The 18288-nt window shown below is 39.2% G+C and overlaps 1 protein-coding gene across 2 annotated transcripts in view; it reads right to left on the minus strand.

The window, feature by feature from the left end:
- SLC44A5 (solute carrier family 44 member 5) overlaps positions 1–18288 on the minus strand; it is a 71077-nt gene that overhangs the window by 23907 nt on the left and 28882 nt on the right. For both annotated transcript variants that reach the window (XM_017805451.1, XM_017805450.1), the window contains exons 2-7: positions 13917–13965; positions 9406–9479; positions 7341–7425; positions 4572–4656; positions 1656–1784; positions 821–881 (exon numbers count right to left, since the gene is read on the minus strand). In XM_017805451.1, the coding sequence (XP_017660940.1) occupies positions 821–881; positions 1656–1784; positions 4572–4656; positions 7341–7425; positions 9406–9479; positions 13917–13965 (483 nt within the window). The remainder of the gene's footprint in view (positions 1–820; positions 882–1655; positions 1785–4571; positions 4657–7340; positions 7426–9405; positions 9480–13916; positions 13966–18288) is intronic.

Below are 18288 nucleotides of genomic sequence, written 5' to 3' on the forward strand. Positions count from 1 at the left end.
CAGCAATTATTCTGACTAAATAAGTAACGTGCCTCTTTTCCTCCCTCTGTAATCCCTGCCCCTTGTCGTAGTCTAAAAGAAGATAATGGTTTCTTTGCAAATTATTTTCTGTCTTTTGGGTCAGTACATCAGTTTTAATAGGAATTCTTACTATGTTTTTAAAACCAAATCCATATTTTCTCCTTTAATAACCTGTCCCTGGTTTACATGATGTCCATTTTAAAGCATGGCAAAAATAAACAGCAATTTCTTATTTGCATAAGCTTCTGGGTCAGTATTACATTTCTGCAGGTGAGATGAGCTCTGAGATCTGTGGTTATCTACTCAGAAATATGTGCTGACCACAGTGACAAAAACATTTTTGACCCCTTAATTCCTCTGTATGCCCTGCATAGCCAGCACTGCAGCTGAAAAGAGCTGCACTGCAACTGGGCTGAAGTATCGTGTGAATTTCAAAAGCTGCCCATATGAGCCTCCCCACATTCATAACATTTTCTTGATGCCAGTGGGGTTGCTTCCTCACATATTTTGGAAGGCACAATTTGAGCCATAAAACTTTTGTTATCAGTGATGATTCAAGAGCAAGAAAGAGCTCAGCTTGACCTGATCACAGGCTGAATGTTTCCAGATGACAGTTAGAAGAAATATTAGTAAATATTTATATTTTCAAACTCTTTAAAATTGAATGGATGTGACTGTCAGATAACAGACAGTTCATAGTGACCTTGCCACTATGAAAAACACACTTCAGACTGGAGTTGTGCTTTAATGTGAATGCTCACAATCTGCTAAGATGTGTGTAAGAAGTAGAACCACTCACAAGGCCTGCTTGGAATGATCATCGAAGGACAATCTTCATCACGTAGGACTTGAGCAACAGACTAAAAAGGGGAAAAATAGCAATGCTGAATACATAGCAGAATAACTACATGGTTTTCGTTTCTCATCCAGTCTGACGGAATGTCCCAAACTGGGCTTTGTAGCCTCCTCCCCAAACCTGGTTGATGGAGCTGCAAGATATATTCATGATCTAAGTGAGAATCCAAACTGTCACTGTGATTTGGGAAAAGACTATTCTTCTTTTCTTTTCTAGTGACAAAAAAAGAAAAGACCTGTTCACTTTGGATCACCATCTAAGCCAGAAGTGACTGGGCAATTGTTCCTTGCCTCCCTTTCACCTTTTCTCTTAAAGAAAGTAAGAATTCAGCACAACTAATATAGCTGAATTGCAAGGTGTTTTAAAGATTGGAGAAACAACACAGTAAATTTGAGTGCAAAATCAATAACATGAAGGATAGATTAATTTTCTTAGCTAAATTTCTAAGTGGCTATAGATGACTTACGAGCCTTAAGAATTGGTTTGAGACACTGCTCTACTGCTGTGGAGTACATAAGTACTTACCACAGTGCTGCAACTACATGGGTAGCTGCAGATATTCTTTTAAGCAAACAGCTATCATTTAAAGAGTGGGGAATTTAGTGTGTATACAAGACCTTCACCCTGGTTTAAGCGACTGTCAAATCACATAAATGGGACATGTGCTTATACGGTGACATCAGATAATTCAAGTCTTTGATGCAGTTCAGTAAAATTATGTACATTACACTTTGCTTGAAGAAAAAATATATTCCATCACCTACTGATAGATACACACCTTGCGAGGATTGTTAAAGCCAGGTTTGCAGAACTGCCTGAAGTAATTCCACTGATCTGGTTTATATCTGTAGGAAGCCTGAACATCAATGTAAGTTGCAAACCTGTCTGGGCACTTTGAAACACAAAGCTGCAAGAAAAAAAAAATGAGTAAAGATACACTGGGGGTAGAGAAGGGTGAGGAAAATCAGTGCAATGGAAAAGCAAGAAAAAGGCCACTGCCTTCAGTATTATTTACTGCAGGATTTAGAAAGGGATGTATGTTGTCCTTTTGATTCCCTAGATGAATATTTCTAAAATTCTTTGACAGAACACACTTTCAAAGTCTCTCCTCATATCAGGCATATCAAGCCCCTCTCTGTACCTTTTTAGGTTTTACACATTCTGGTAGATAAGCAGAGCTTTCAGTCTGTTGAAAAGAGCATTATTTATTTTTTTTTTGAAGAACAAGAAAAAATCTGTCAGGTCCTCCTCTACTTCTATCAGCAGCAGTGCATATGAATGAGGTGTTGTGGCAGCTACTTCCACAGGATATATGCATTTTCTTTCTACTACATGTATAAGGAGAACTTTATTTTAAAAAAGTCTCACTAAAATTAAAAGTCTCAGGTAATATTGTTCCATCCTTCTACATAGTCTCTTCAGTCAAATACATCTCTACAAATATTGTCAAGTCAAGATAGTCATAAATCACTCAAAAGTGACTTTTAACTGCTGACAAAGGCTGGATCTTCCCTAGTTACAACACAAGGGGGTGCACACATCAGGAATGAAGTTTACACCACTCAAGGTACAACCATTATAAGTTGGATTTATGTGAGAAAGCAAGTAATGACTGGGGTTTAATGAATGCATCCACTAAGAAGCTGTGGTTTAGATTCAGGGCATGGAGAAGTGGCTGCCCAAATACACAGACTCTGAAGGCTCTGCTGGTCACTGGAATCACAGAAGTGGAGAATGTTCTGACTCCTCAGTGTTAACCCTGGGACATAAAAGCCATCTTTTTAGCAAGTTTCAGCCTCTTCTAGAAGGCAGTTTGTTTCCAAAGCTGTGCTCTCCAAACACGCCTTGCAAAGCTCTGCTATACAAGTACCAGAGAGATATCATGCACAAAACTGTTTTTCATGTCAAGGGCATTCCACCATATATGATTCACCTAAAGGAACTTTAGAAAAAGTTGTGAAGTAATCCTTAGAACAGGCCAGATGCAGCAAGAGGATCTTTCTAGATGAGTACTTCTGTCCTATGGACTACCCACAGGCCAAGAAACAAAGAAAGCAGAGTTTTGTCCTTGCTGGGACAACAGGTGACTAACAGGCATACCCTTTACTACACCCTGCCTGCCATCTTTGAAACAGGCAATGAAATGCGCTGCCTGTGGATCCAGTGCACTGTAACAACAGTTTGCAAATCCACAGGCTTGCTCAAGAACTGAAGCTCTTACCCCATGGCAGTTCTTGGGGTTTTTTCTCCTGCTAGTTGATATGGATAGGACAGGAATGAAGGACCCTGTCTGCAGTTCAAAAGAGAAATTATCAAACAAACATTTCTTCAACATTTTCCCCAAAGACCAGAGATTTAGCCATCTGCAGTAACAAACAGTATTCAAAAGCATTTTTAGTTTTGGAGATGCTGCATGTTTGAAAATGAACAAAATAACTACTCCACTCCAACAAACTCTCCTGAAATAAGTATTTCACCTTACTTGATTCATGGCCATTACCAACTTGACCACAGCACCAGTCAAATCTCACACAATGATCTCAGTATTTCTGAACAGACTGAATCGTTCCAGTAAGAGAGGTAAAGACTGCAGGGTAACAGTGTTGGTGTCTGCATGTTGACAGATGGGGATTCCTGAAGCAAAATCTGCTGCTGATAGAAAAAGGTTTTGTTCTGACAGCAACTGGCCAATTGTTAAGAGGGTTCTTGCTATTCCTTGCTGAAGATCTCCACCTCTTCAGCTGTGTCAAACTGTTCATAAAGTCACATCAACTGGTAAGTCATAAATATCTATCAAGGATAGGGATCAGGAGTAAGGGCAAGCAAGAATGGGAAACATTTTAAAATGGTAGTCCAGTAAGTAGACAATTAACATTTGTAATCAGTAAATTGGTTACTGTGTAACAAACCTCATCCAAATTAACACTGGACTTCACTGGGTGTTGTCAAGATGAATGAGACCACCATCTGTCACCTGTAGTTTAACTGCACTTTATTTTGGCAGCAAAGCTGGATCAGAGCAGTCCTGCACCTAATTCCTCTGACCTACCCTATGCTCTAAGTTGTTGCGCCTCTTAGGATGAACTGACATAACTGGTTGTGCAATTATTCAATAAACCAGGTCAGTAAAGTGGTCTTGTAAAAAAGATTAGGAGGATAATTTTAACCCACACAAGTTCAGTGACTGGGTTTATTTCACAGCTTCATGAGGAATTGCAGCACAAAGGGAGTACAAAGTGTGGCATAAGGCAAGAACAAGTTTTCAAAATCTTCACTTTTCAAAGTGCCATAGGTTCTAACCACACCCAGATACTCCTGTCACTGGCAGTATGCACATTTTCTTGAACATGTCTAGCTTTGAAAACCAGAGGTGTCAATCCATATTTTCTGCATGCACTGAATACTACTGGATAGCTGCCTGTGATGACTTCATAAATCACAAATTGCTGTATTCAACTCAACAGACTTTTTTTGTCAACTCTTATCAAAAACACACAATCTTGTATGTTTCTATTTAATTTTTCTGACCATCACAGGCTACAGAGACTGTGTGCTACAAGTCATCTATAAAACAATCATGTTATATTTTGAAAGACATGAACAGCAATTTTTAAATCCAAACAAATGTATGCCTAGTTCTTAAGCACCATGACTAAGATGCAGGGAAAATAATTTCTCTCTCCATTTCACTCACCTGTGTTGTAGGGCACTGCAGGTTTATTAACACTACTGGGCTGGCACATTTCAGAATGTTGAAGTAAAACAAAATGGTCTTGTTCCTATGGAAGTGGATATAAGATAATTAATGTCATAAATATAGGTGTTTATACATCCTACCATTCCAAAATTTATAGCATACATTGATATTTAAATTCTATAACCGTGAATGGCCATATTGTAAACACAAGACAAAAAAAATCCCAAGCAAAAGTTCCACATCAAGACATCTCTGAAAACAGAAGTATTTGTTCTAAAGAATTCTAATTTCGAGAAGTTTTTTCCACAGTCAGGTTTTAAGCCGAAACAATTCATGTGTCCATAGTCCCGTCTCGAAAGGGTGAGGTCTGTAAAGTAACCCTGGCAAAACCACCGTGGTCTCTGTGCTTCCACTGAACATCCTGTGAATGCACTGCATGCAAACTCACCATCAGAAAATGCTACACTGTAAAAGCTGCCTAATTTTTGTTGATCAGAAGGTGGCACCAAAATCAATCAGAAGCTTTTTATAGTTGGAAACCAAAAGCAGTTGGCCAGAAAACAGAATGATAATAGCATCTACTAATAACACTGATAAACCCCCTCTGATATAAATAGGAGTCAGTTTGAGGGGTTTGCAGCACAGAAGCCACACACCTGACAGCTACTAGAACTTGGGACCTTGCAGTAGCTGTCACTTCAGTTTGGATTTGTTGAAAACTGAGGACCCCAAGATCTCTTGACTTGAAGACCTGGGTTTTGAAGACAGCAAAACATGCTGTTAACCTTTGCTATGTCAGAAAATTATCAGATAGCTCTAGTGAAGATGATATGGCAGTAGTCCTGCCCTTTTTACACAAGACTTCAAAGCCAGGACCATATTGTGTCCCTGTAAGAAATAATGGTGCATATGGCCTGCTATGGCCTATGAAGGTCCACCAAGTTGATCAGAGGGATGAAGCACTTCTCCCAAGAAAAAAGGCTGAGAGAACTGGAATTTCTCAGCACAGAGAAGAGAAAAGGCTCAGGGGTGACCTGAAGATGGAAAGAGACTGTTTGCAAGAGCCTGGAGTGACAGGACAGGGGGGAATGGCTTCAAACTGAAGGAGGAAAGGTTTACATTGGGAAAAAATTCTTCCCTTTGAGGGTGGTCAGGCACTGGCACAGGTTGCCCAGAGAAGCTGTGGCTGCCCCACAGGGACTTTGGAAAACCACAGTTCTGGGTCAGCCTTTCACACTGCTTAGTTTTATGGAATCTGAAAAACAACAGTACTGACAAAAGCCTGACAAGCACATCCCACACCTCCACTTTTGGGGACTAGAAGGCCTCATTCAGAAGGGTGTCCTGGCCTACTGCTATAAACACTCTTGTTTTTCCTTTAGGTTGTATTATATGTTTTCTGGTTTATATTTTTATAAGAAACTCCTCAACGTGGGAAATTAGTGCCAAAATGCAGTCTCAGTCAGTAGCTGTATTATCCTCCAGCAATCATATATATGGAGGGACATTTGTTAACACAAACCGGAAACCACATAGTAAGAAACAACTAAAGGGAAGATTTGAGTAACAAAGAGAAAGAGGGAATGGGAGTGAATTATAAGAATCAGAGAGAAGCACCTGCCACCACACCACACAGTGTATGGAAGCCATGTCTCTGAGACTCCCAAAACCATTTGCTCACTGTTTTTACAGACCACAAAGGGGACAAGGACAAATTTGGGGTGAAGCGATGAACAGAGAAGGGGTGCACTGAGTGGAACACACACAACGCTACAACTTTTTCTCCTTGTTTTTCCTCTTCAGGAAGTTGGACTCTCCAACAACTGCTGTGAAGAATCTAAATCAGAGCATAGAACACATCTTCTTACACTAACTAGTCTGTTTCCTCTGTAAAAAAACCCTGAGAGTATATATACTCCTGCTCCCCTGCCTTCTGAACTCCCTTTGGACAGTGACTTTTTCATTTTTTTCCACAGAAAACTAAATGGGGAAAGAAAGACGCAGCAAAGAGTTGTTATCAAATGTTAGTATAACATCCATATATATATACACATATTTATATCCATCCAGTGACAAGGGCATAAAGGGTGCCTAAGACATACTTTTTAAAAGAGAGAAGTAAGGGAAGAAGCAAACTTTTAAAAATTCTATTTCATAAACCACTTAGATTTTCAAAGAAAACATTGATGCGACATCTTTCTTCCCTGAGTGGTTATTTTCATGTAGAAGTACTCTGTTGAGATCAACTAATTAATTTAACTCTTACAATTCAAAATTTAAGAAGACTGGAACACAGACATGAGTTAATAGAGCCCCTTGGGCTCTATTTACCTTCTATTTACCCAAGGAGTGTGTGGTTACAGTTGCCAGTCTCCCAGACCACTCCGTCTCCTCTCTACTGGCACTGGATAAGCACCAGAAAAAACCATGCTTTTCATTACAGTCTTTTCTGTAATTTGGTGCGTGTTGAGAAAAATTCAAACTTTGTCAGAAGTTGTGTCAGCTAGTCACTTTCTATGCAGCTGCTGATGCAATCTCTAAGTTATATTGATGCTTTACCAAAAATATTCTCTGAATGGTACAAAAAGCTGTATGACAGTAAAAATTTCGGTCTGGATTTGAACTAGGCAACTAATATATTTCTGAATTTTATTTGGAATAAATACAGTAAGAGTGTCATTGTCTCTTTGACAGAGGGATTTGAAACCTCACATCTTATTCACAGTGCACGAGTGGTAAAAGTATGTGAATGGATTTAGTACTCACTCATTGAGGGTTTCTTTCTGACCACAGAACTGCCCATAGCTGTCAGTTGGATATATCACTTTCCTGGGGTCACCGTGCACCCAAGCTGCAAAATATATACATACCTCTTAACCTTTTAGTCAAGTGTACACAGTTAATAGTTAAAACTAGATAGCATGAAAATGTATCACTTCTAATGTACCATTTTACTGTTTGTTGATCACCACTGAAGAGTACTGATTAGTTTATTTCCTAATGAAAAACTAAAATGAACCAAGATATGGATGAATCAGTAAAAAAGCCACTTCACTTTTTACTTCAGGGTATATATATCTGGGTGGTATCCAAAATATGTAATGATATAATGGACTTATAAAATAATGGTTATTAGAAGAGTAAAGAACAGGAGCTAACTGTGTAGACAAATCTGAGTGTTCACAGACAATGACGCTGGCATTGAAGGGAACCTTCCACTACACCAGGTTGCTCCAAGTCCCATCCAACCTGCCTTTGAACACTCTCAGGGGTGGAGCAGCCACAGCTTCTCTTGGCAACGTATGCCAGTGCCCCATCCTCACAGGGAAGAATTTCTTCCCAACATCACACCTAACCCTGCCCTGTCAGTTTAGAAGCTATTCTCCCTTGTCCTGTCACTCCACGTCCTTGTCCAAAGACCCTCTCCAGCTCTCTTGGAGCCCCTTTAGACACTGGAAGGGACTCCTAAAGTTTCCCTGGAGCCTTCCCTTCTCCAGGCTGAACACCTCCAGCTCTCCAAGCCTGTCTCCAGATCAGAGGTCCTCCAGTCCTTGGAGCATCTCCATGGTCTTCTCTGGACTCACTCCAGCAGGACCACATCCTTCTGATATTGGGGGCCCCAGAGCTGGCAGCACTGCTGGTGAGGTCTCACCTGAGGAGAGCAGAGGGACAGAATCCCCGCCTCACCTACTGGCCACACTTCTTTTGACATAGTCCAGGGTATGGTTGGCTTTCTGGACTGCAAATCCACATTGCTGGCTCATGTTCAACCTCTCATCAACCAGCACTCCCAAGTCCTTCTCCTCAGGGCTGCTCTCAGTCTGAACTGTTTACTTCTAGCTTTTACTGTCTGATTAACGACAAATGAAATTTTCCATCACAGTTACTTTATGATTGCAAATTTATCAAACCATGGTATTTTTTTGAACACATTTAATTTTGAGGTTTTTTATCAGAACACACATGGCTTTGAACTTCCTAAATACCTGCTGGAAAGCAGCTCTTCAAAGAAGTACCGGGGGGGCTGGTGAACAAGAAACTGTCCCTGACCAGCAGTGTGTCCTGCAGGTCAAAAAGGCCAGTCGAATCTTGCAGTACACCAGGAAGAGCATTGCAGGTCAGGGAGGGGATCCTGCCCCTATGCTCAGCCCTGTGAGGCACATCTGCAGTGCTGTGTCCAGTTCTGGGCTCCTCAAGACAGGAAGGAAATGGAGCTCCTGGAGCAGATCCAGAGGACGCTGCGGAGATGATGAAGTGACTGGAGCATCTCCCTTACAAGGAAAGGCTGAGGGAGCTGGGGCTGTTCAGCCTCAAGAGGAGACACTGAGAGGGGACCTCATCCATGTCTGTCAGTGTCTGCAGGGAGGAGTCAGAGGATGGACCAGGCTCTGCTCGGGGGTGCCCAGCAATGGGGCAAGAGGAACAGGAAGGAACTGATGGCCAGAAAGTTCCACCTGAACTGAGGAAGAACTTCTTTGCTGTGCAGTGACCGAGCACTGGGACACAATGCCCCGAGTGGAGTGGAGCCTCCTCACTGGAGATATTCCAGAACTCTCTGGACACAGTCCTGTGCCATGGGCTCTGGGCTGACCCTGCCGCAGCAGGGAGGTGGGACCAGGTGAGTCATTGTGGTCCCTTCCAGCCTGACCCATTCTGGGATCCTGTGAATTACAATGTTAATTCATTATTTGCTTCTATGAAAGACATTTCTTATTGATTGGAAAGCTTTGCATAAATATAAGCAAAAGGACATCTCAGTTAAAAATGCTAACATTCACAAAGCTGCTTCCCTTCTGTATAGAAAAGCACTACTATACCTGTGTTTACTTACCCACAACTCCTAATGCAATGTAACCCAGAATGACAACTATGAAGATCACACAGCAAATAACGTCTGTGCAGTGTCTAGGGACAAAAACAAACACACTCTGAAATAAGGTGTTTAATACGACCCTTTGAAAACACTGATGTCATAGGGTACTTTAACATCTGAATAAGTTGTCCACACCAGCACTTAGCAGAAGTCTTACTTACAAACTCACATTTGAGATGTGAGGTCCTGTTTTTGCAGCAAGACAGCAAATAAATGTGCATGCCTTTCTCATGGTAGATAGCAATAAGAACAGATTTAAGTATTGTTGAAACATAATACCTTACAACATTGAACCCATGAGATTACTCATGGTATAACCTGCTACAGGATATCTGCCTCAGAACACACCACTTGTGGCATCTGCCATTCTTTCTGTTTTCCAATCTATGTTTCCTCTTACAAAAAACCACTATGTTTTAACATAAAGGAGATAAAAGGGCAGATTTTTTAAACAGCTGAAGAACCTGCAATGCATCAAGTGTGGAAAGGAATCAAAAATCCTGTACACTTCTCTAGAGAGCCACAGCTTTACCATCTCACTAAAATAAACTTTTAGTGAGGCTGAAGGGGTACAGGACTCAAGGCCAATATGACAGTAACCTAAGAAAGGACAACTGCTCAAAGTACAAGGAGTGATGCTAAAATAATGCTTCTCGTTTTCCCATCCTCCATTCAGAAGCAGTTCTGACACTGCTCAAGCTTGGCTCTCATCCCACTAGAGCCGTTTCTAAAGGTACAATATTTATTTCAAGAGTCTCAGGAAAAATATGGCACCATAAATACTTTAATTACAACTTCTATAGTCTCAAAAACCTCTTCCAGTTCAATTCTCACAGGTCTCATTTTATGATACCTAAATGCAATTAAAGGTTATACCCATTTGCGTTAAAAGGTTCCTTTTAAAGTTTTGCTGAGTTACAAGTACCCATAAACACTTTACCAGAATGCAGGATTTTATGTTCTTTGTAATACATGAATTTCTGTGCAATATCTATTAAAACTCACTGTTGCCAAATACTATGGTTATATAACTATTAAGAAAAAAAAAGTACGTACGTATTTTTTTGTGTGACTTCAGAAAATTTTGAAACAGTTCATAAAGACTAATTGTTGTTTATGCAAAATAACTGCTTATTTTACTAGATATTACGGGTGAAACCCTGGCCCCATTTAACATCATTATTAGCTCATGTAGCTCACTTCCAGTGAGATCATAACAGTAACTCATAAATACAAGGCTCCACAGGAGAGGAAAAAAGGTAAAGCTTCTTAAATTAATAAATTAAAATAAATTTGTAAAGACACATGGTTATAGGGTGAAGACTATGGGAGTTTCCAAAGTTGCAGGAACTGGTTCTTCCTTAATAGGAGATATTGAAAGCCCATGCTTATTACTGAAACCTAATCAGAAATTATCCAGCCTTTTTTGCTTTCCACCATCTCTCAGAAACATACTGGCTTCTTGGCTTCTCTTGCTTTGTTACATGTGGCAGTGCATGCAAAGAATACCTTGTGCATGTGTAATGGCATCCTAGCAAATAAATTAATGCAAAGATAAAATCATCCACAGAGTATTAGTGCATAAAAGCCATTTATTCACTGACAGCTCATGCACTTAATCGTTAATGACTGACTAGAACCTCTCTCTGTTTGGCAGTTTCATGCCCAATCTGTCACGAGTACAACTGTGCTCAAGATGCTGCATAAGCAAGAAACTATGACATTTATTAGTTAAACAGCACTAGCAACTACAAATAGTCTCGAGCCCAGCACTGTGCAACCACACAGAGCAAAAGGAGGCTCAATACGTTCACAATGTGACTTTCACGTTACCCCTTTCAACTCTGCTGACTTAGAGGAAGGTGACCACTGATGTCCTCACTTCTGAGTTCCTCCTTCCTAGTTAACTAACAACTTGTGTTTTGAGGCTTCCCTAAGTCATGTTGTGTCGAGGTGATGTTATACTATGCCATACAATGTCATGAATAGCTATGAAGATCCCTTTCTCCACTGGGGCTGAAATGAGAAGGAAGATATGCTGTACAAGTGGTTAGTTACCAACATTTATCTATGACAGACTCTTACTGTAATCTAAGTAGCATCTTTAGCAGGCTATTTAGTTTAAAAAGCACAAAGGATAATTAGATGTCAAACCTGCTTATTATTTTAATGTAGGCCACATTATCAAATGATGTGCCATGTAGATATTTATTAGTAACAAATCTACATTTGTGAGAAAGTGAAATTTGTATTGCTAGTTAAGATCAATATTTTTATTAGATTTTTTCAAATTCTTAAATAAGGTAGCTAAATGGTTATGGAAATGTACTGATAATCAATTTATGTGAGAACCCATTAACTACATTTTCTAATCACAGAGAAAAAGATGATCTTTGTCTTAACAAGAATACTGAATTTTTAGAAAGATGTTGAACAATTAAAGATAGTCCAAGAAGTGTCAGGATAAATAAAGTAATAAGAGAAAATCTCTACAATATGTCTAACCAGCAAGAGGAAAATGAAAAAAAAAAACTTTAAGACTTGGTTTTCTGGTTTTCAGGGGTTTGGTGGTTTGGGGGATAGCTTGATGAACAACCTCAAAATATCATTTCTACTCTACAGCACTTTCAAAACTGCATCAGCTTCAGCAGTCACGATGATGGGATGTGATCTTTTCCAGCTGTCTTGCACCTTTCAATGCCAATATGTACAATTAGCAGCCCCTAGACACCCACCCTCTCCATTTTTCCATAATGAAGACAAACTTTTTCCCTGACCAATGAAAACTGACAAGAAATCAAGCACAGGACAATATATTTTATCACTGGAAAGCAAATACAGGTGTTTCCCCACCCACACTGTACACAGTTATACCAGTGACAGCAAGGTGTACAAACAGTCATGTCCCCACTCACACATTGATTACTAGCACTCATTTGTCTCAAAAAAAATGCATGCTATCAGCTTCCTAGAATCTCTTCTCCCACAGGCAAGTGGGAAGCTGCAAAGTCAGAAACAAATTCAGAGAAGATTCCCATTTTCCTCCTTTTGAACTCTTTTAAGTATCTTCTTAGAAGGCATTTTGTTCATAGGAACTAGATAGTCTTTATTTGCTTGAGAGTGGTTTCCTAATCATTTAATCTTAGTAACTGGAAATAATTAATTAAGAAAACTCCATTCATTGTATTTAAGAAAAATCAATAATAATCTTAAACTACTTCAAGGCCATGTCTATAGTGTACTGTACACTGCTGCACTGATCACCTTAAGAGGTCAGGCAAGTCATTTGAGTATCTTGAAGAAAGGGATATTGAATCTAAACACAAGTGCACCTCATTGCATGTATGCTCAATAAGCATCAATGTACCTACCACTTTCTTATGGTCTGCTGCACAATGAACCCACACTTTATACTTAGGTAACTGATCTTTTCTATATTGTTTCCAACAATACTATCTCACCAAAGCATTATAAAATGCACTGAACATATGTGGTGGTATAGTAGTGTTGCATTGTATTCATTTGGTTGCATTTTTAAGCAGACACTGGAATGTACAATTAGAATAGCACATAAATATACCTGCAATTGCAGGTACTGTATTGCTGTCACTATACAGAAACAACTACACAGATGTAACAGCAAGCCACAGTGCAAAACCAGTTTTTACTGACTACATCACACAGTAACAGCACAAACAAGAGAAGTTCCCTGGCATACCAGCACCAGTTTCAGCACTCCTCATGCATGTGAAAGGCACAGTAACAGACTGCTCAAAAAAAAATACTACTGAATTGCAATATTTCAGGTTCCAACTCTGCAGTCCACAGAATCCTAGGTAGTCTCACTCACTTCAGAGATACTCTTCATGCATGCAAAAACTGGTCACTCAAGTAAGGGTTTCAGGCCTGAGTGGCAGCAGTGACAGCACAGTGACACATCACTGACAGTACTTCACTGCTGTCACTCAATCACCACTGATTTCCTGCCAGGGATTTACCTGCTGGCCAGCCACAGTACAAATGTCATGGCACATGACCAGGCCATTCTCCGGAGAGAATTAATTCCCCTGGTGAGGTGACTACGGGAGCAGGAAAACCAGCTGCAAAGTGAAGAATAGAGTGTGATGGGGTCCAGTTCTGTGCTGTTTGGAAACAAGACAGTCTGCATCACATGGCTGTAGCACCCCAAAACATAACAGAAGCTGAAATGGTCCTACTTATATCAGCATATGGCAAGACAGCAGGTACTAGTCAACGCAAGGCACACCGAACCGGCATTCAGACTGAAAGAACTTCAGAGCACACAGTTTAATACTCCCCAGTAATCATGCATCCTCAAGGGGAGTAAAGATGGTCTCCTGGATTTAGAAGACGTGCAGAATCAAATTCAGAAGTTTTGCTAACAAAATTTTTTATTCACTGTTCACTGCAAACCAAAAGAATGTAACAGAATGAGCAACAATATTTACCTGTTGTGAATAGGTCCTCTGAACTTCGGGTCAAATTTCCTTGGTTCACCTGCATTTAAAATAAAACAGTATAAAAACATGCCCTTATTTAAAAAAAATCTGTTCAGAGAGGGATGTTAACTCCAATCCTTTGAAAAACATGTTCCACATATTCCTATTTAATCAGGGGTTTTTTTATAATTTCATTTGGGCAGTATCAGTAATTCACCAATATAATTACCTAGCTTTTGTGTATGAGATCAAAGCTTTTTTTCTTCTACCTTAAAAATATTGAGGGCCTTACATTTACCATATGATAAATTACCTTTATTGTATATCCTATGACTACACCTACGCACAGGGTTCACAACATATTTGAGACAAGGATTATGTCTCACAGTCACATGCTAAGTGTGTTTGACAGTGAGTGAGTGAACCTACCTCACTGGAGTTACAGGCTAAATCCTTCTGATTCTTCTCTAGAATCACAGAATGTTAAGGGGTTGGAAGAGAATTTATAGATAATCTAGTCACTGCAGCCAAGGTTGCCTTGGAGCACTACATTCTTCACCAGCAGAAGAACAGTCTGGAGCCATGTCTGTACTTAATGTTATACTTAATGTTACATATATACTTAATGTAATTAATGTACTTAATGTTATGAATCCTGAAGAGTTTTCTTACTTCCCACTGCTTTGGTTACAGGACTTTATAAGAGATGCAGGTTTGCCTTTTTTGGATCGGGCTTATCAGATGACAAAGCATGGATGGAGACTGCAGAAATGTCATGCTGATTTTGCTCTGCACTACCCTGCATGGGTGGTATAACTGCAGCAGCTTCTGCAAAGCCAGAGATGAGGTACAGTGCTGCAGAGCAGCCAGAAGAGCACGTGTTTCAAGCACCTTCTCTAACTCTCAAGTGGGTGAACCCATCACACATCCCTGTGCAGGACGCAAAACAAGTTTTGAAGTTGGTTATTCATACATCTCTGAGATTGTTGCTTTCTATGACTCTCAGAATGACAAGAAGGTGAAGTCAGGTTCCTCCTAGAAACAGGCAGTAACATCAGGCCAGACCTTACAGATGGAAAGAGTCAAACGTGACACATTTTTTTCATGTGGCTATTCTGGCTAGCACAGTTCCAACTGGTTCACTCTGCGCATAAGCAAACTATATTAAGAAACTCCCAAATACTTACTCACCAATCTGTGCTGCCAATGTGGACTGGAATAAGATGAATTACAGTAAAATCTCATTTGGTAAAGAGTAACAAAAATTTATGGTCGAATTTAAATTTTCAAGTTTTGAGCTACTGTATGAAAAGAAAGAAGCCGTTCTCCATTTGGCAGACCAGAATTTGGATTTTTCCTTTTGGAGATAGCTATTCAGTTTTATGGGATTTTTTTTTTAAGTTTGGTAATTATAGAGATTTACTGAACCAAACTTCATGCAAGGAAAAATCACTTCTTCATTCAAATGTCAATGCTGCAATACAAATTACTGTTTCAGAGTGCTTTTTCACTGCCTTCTTAAGGATCTCCTCTTCTGAATATACCTGGTATTAAAGGGTGTTACCAGCCTAAATCTTACCCCACCCATAGAAAAATATCTATTTTCTAAGAGAAGAATTCAGCAACTTCTCAAAGGCAGAATTTACTTATTAACTAAATGCCAGACTTTGTTCTGGGTTTATATAAAAAAAACCTTATCAAAATCCACACAGACCAGTACAATAAATACAGCAGATAATAAAATTCTATTTGCCCTTCATCTGAGGTGTTCAGGTCTACCTTAACAACCTCCTACAACAAATATATTTTAACACAGAAGAGACTGATAAAGCTGAAACTTCGGAGAAGTGATGTATGACAGCAACACCAGGGAGTGGAAGAAGTAATGCTGTGACACAGGTGCCCACCATGGTCCAGGAAGCAAGTGTACCATATACAATACCTAGTGCTGGGCCAACACCCATATATTGAAAAACCTTTTTGAACAGGAATTTCTACAAAACAAACGTTTCTACAAAATAATTTATCTCCGGAACAAATCAGAGTCTGTAACATCACTCCCGATGGATAGGTTCTGGCCTTAAGGCATACTGGAGTGAGCCTCTGTTTATTGCTCATACAGGACACCCAAGCTGAGCACGTAAGAACAGTCACACCAGATCACAAAAAAAAACCCCAAAAATTTCATTGAACCCATATCCTGTATGGGGGGCCATATCTGAGAAGAAACATCGCGGTATTTCCCTAAAACTGAGATTACAGAGATTTGCAATTTCACTTTTCTTAACTAAAGGTAGTGACTTTGTATTTAATAGCTGTGAGTTAATTTCTTTCTCATTCATTTCATAAATCTCTATTTAACTTGCATATACTTTAACAATCTGCAATGCCCTATATCACAGAGTACTACAGGTTAATGAACCATTGAAGTACTACCTCCTTTTGTCTGTTTTAAGCTTGCAATCAGTCATCTTATAACTGTATTGTATAACGTGGCATCATGGCATGCTACCAATAATTTTACAAGTTATTATATTCCCCTTTACTTGTCCCAATCTGTTCAAATGTTTCTTGTACATAAGCCATTTCATAGATTTGGTTATGCTATACTCCCTTTCTGTACCTTTTACAGTGCTACTATAGATCACTTAAAAAAGGAAGGGCCAGAACTGCACAGGACACTCACACAAATGTGATTTATACAATCCTATAATGATTCTTTTTATCTGACCTCAGTCCATTTCTAACAATTCGTTCTTACAGTCTGCTTGCTTCTCAGGGCAAACATTTTCACTGAGTCATCCATTAAGACTCCAAGTTCTCACTCATACAGCAGTTAGCTCAATCCCACAACTGGATGGAAGAACCTATCCTTCAAAGCTATTCAATGTTTTCCTTAAAAATTTGAACAAAGAAGTAGAATGAACACTTTGAAACTAGGCAGGTGACAAGTGTTAAAATACTTCTGGAATCAGAATCAAGTGGATTTTGATAAACAACAATTCAAAATTATTTTTGTAAACTAACAAGAGTTATAAAAACATACTCCATTCAGAAATCCATATAGAATAATTGCTTTCAAAAACACTGTTGAGAAGAATACTAAAGGATTACAGCATACTACAAACAGAGAATGAGTCAGTCAAGCTATGTTTGCAAAAAAGCACCACTTCTTCAAGAAGTGTGACCATGACTCATGAAGCCACTGTTCCTTGTGCCTGGGGACACGAGGCCTCAGATGAACAACTATTTCTAGCTCATGGACCTAGAATGTCAGAAGATACAAACAAACTGGAGAGAACAGAGGGACTAAGAGGTTTGGTCATGGTGGCGTGGTGCAGTGCAACATGGCTCAAACTGCTTTGTCACTGAGCTCTTGGTATAAATCCATTACAGAATATACATTCTAAATTAGAAATACTCTAAAATTCACTGTCAGAAGTAGCAGGTAGCGTCCCTGGAACATTAATTACCAAAACATGACACAGCTGATCACAACTGTAATCAGTTTCAAGGAAGAACAAAGAAAAATGCTGTTTGTTTCATCTCATTTTTCTGAATTAGATATCAAATTCCCTACTTAATTACTACTATTCTTTAAAAGTTCAGAAAATTCTTTGGGTTGATGTGGAAATTATTTATGCTACTAGTATCCATATAGCTCCTGGTAAAAGCAAACCACTATCCTTGCTACAAAAAGCCCAAGTGTATTTAGAAAGCAAATTCCAAGCATTAGGAGTTTGGTAGGCATAAGGAAGAAAGCAGTGGTGAAGGATGACTGACACTTTTTTTGCTAAGATTAAAAACTGAGATTATATTCGTTCTTTGCAGTTGAGGCAGATCTATTTCACAGGCTGCTTTATAATAGGAAACTTTCGTGTGTTGAAGTATGTCATTACAAGAAATAGCTCGTTTCATTTACCAATTCTGACTGCAAACAGCATCTGAAGTTAATTGCTGTAGTAATTTGAAAAAGCAACTCTAAACTACTTACCTAAAATAAAAATGTACTATATATATGTAAAATTTACCTTTGATGTGCAATTTAAATGAACTAGCAAATGTCATGCCAGAAAAAGTTAGAATATTGCTAATAATTGAAGAAGTTAAAGAAAACCATCTGAGGCTGGGTCTAAGCCTATTAAAGTCAACTGAAATAACACAGTTCAAATATGTGAGATTTTGATCAGGTGCTCTGAATTGTCATAAGAAAGCAAGTAAATTACCATGTTTTCCATAGTAGTTTTCTTCATCTCTATCCATGTTACTGTACCTGGATCACTTGAGCAAACTGTCGGTGTGAGATACTGACCGTGGACTCCTGTGCTGCTAGCACAATTTCCCCAGCAAGCACAGACACACAAAAATACTATTTAAATAG

This window comes from Lepidothrix coronata, unplaced genomic scaffold, assembly GCF_001604755.1.
Source record: "Lepidothrix coronata isolate B3197 unplaced genomic scaffold, Lepidothrix_coronata-1.0 Scaffold12, whole genome shotgun sequence".
In the NCBI taxonomy this organism is placed as follows: domain Eukaryota; kingdom Metazoa; phylum Chordata; class Aves; order Passeriformes; family Pipridae; genus Lepidothrix; species Lepidothrix coronata.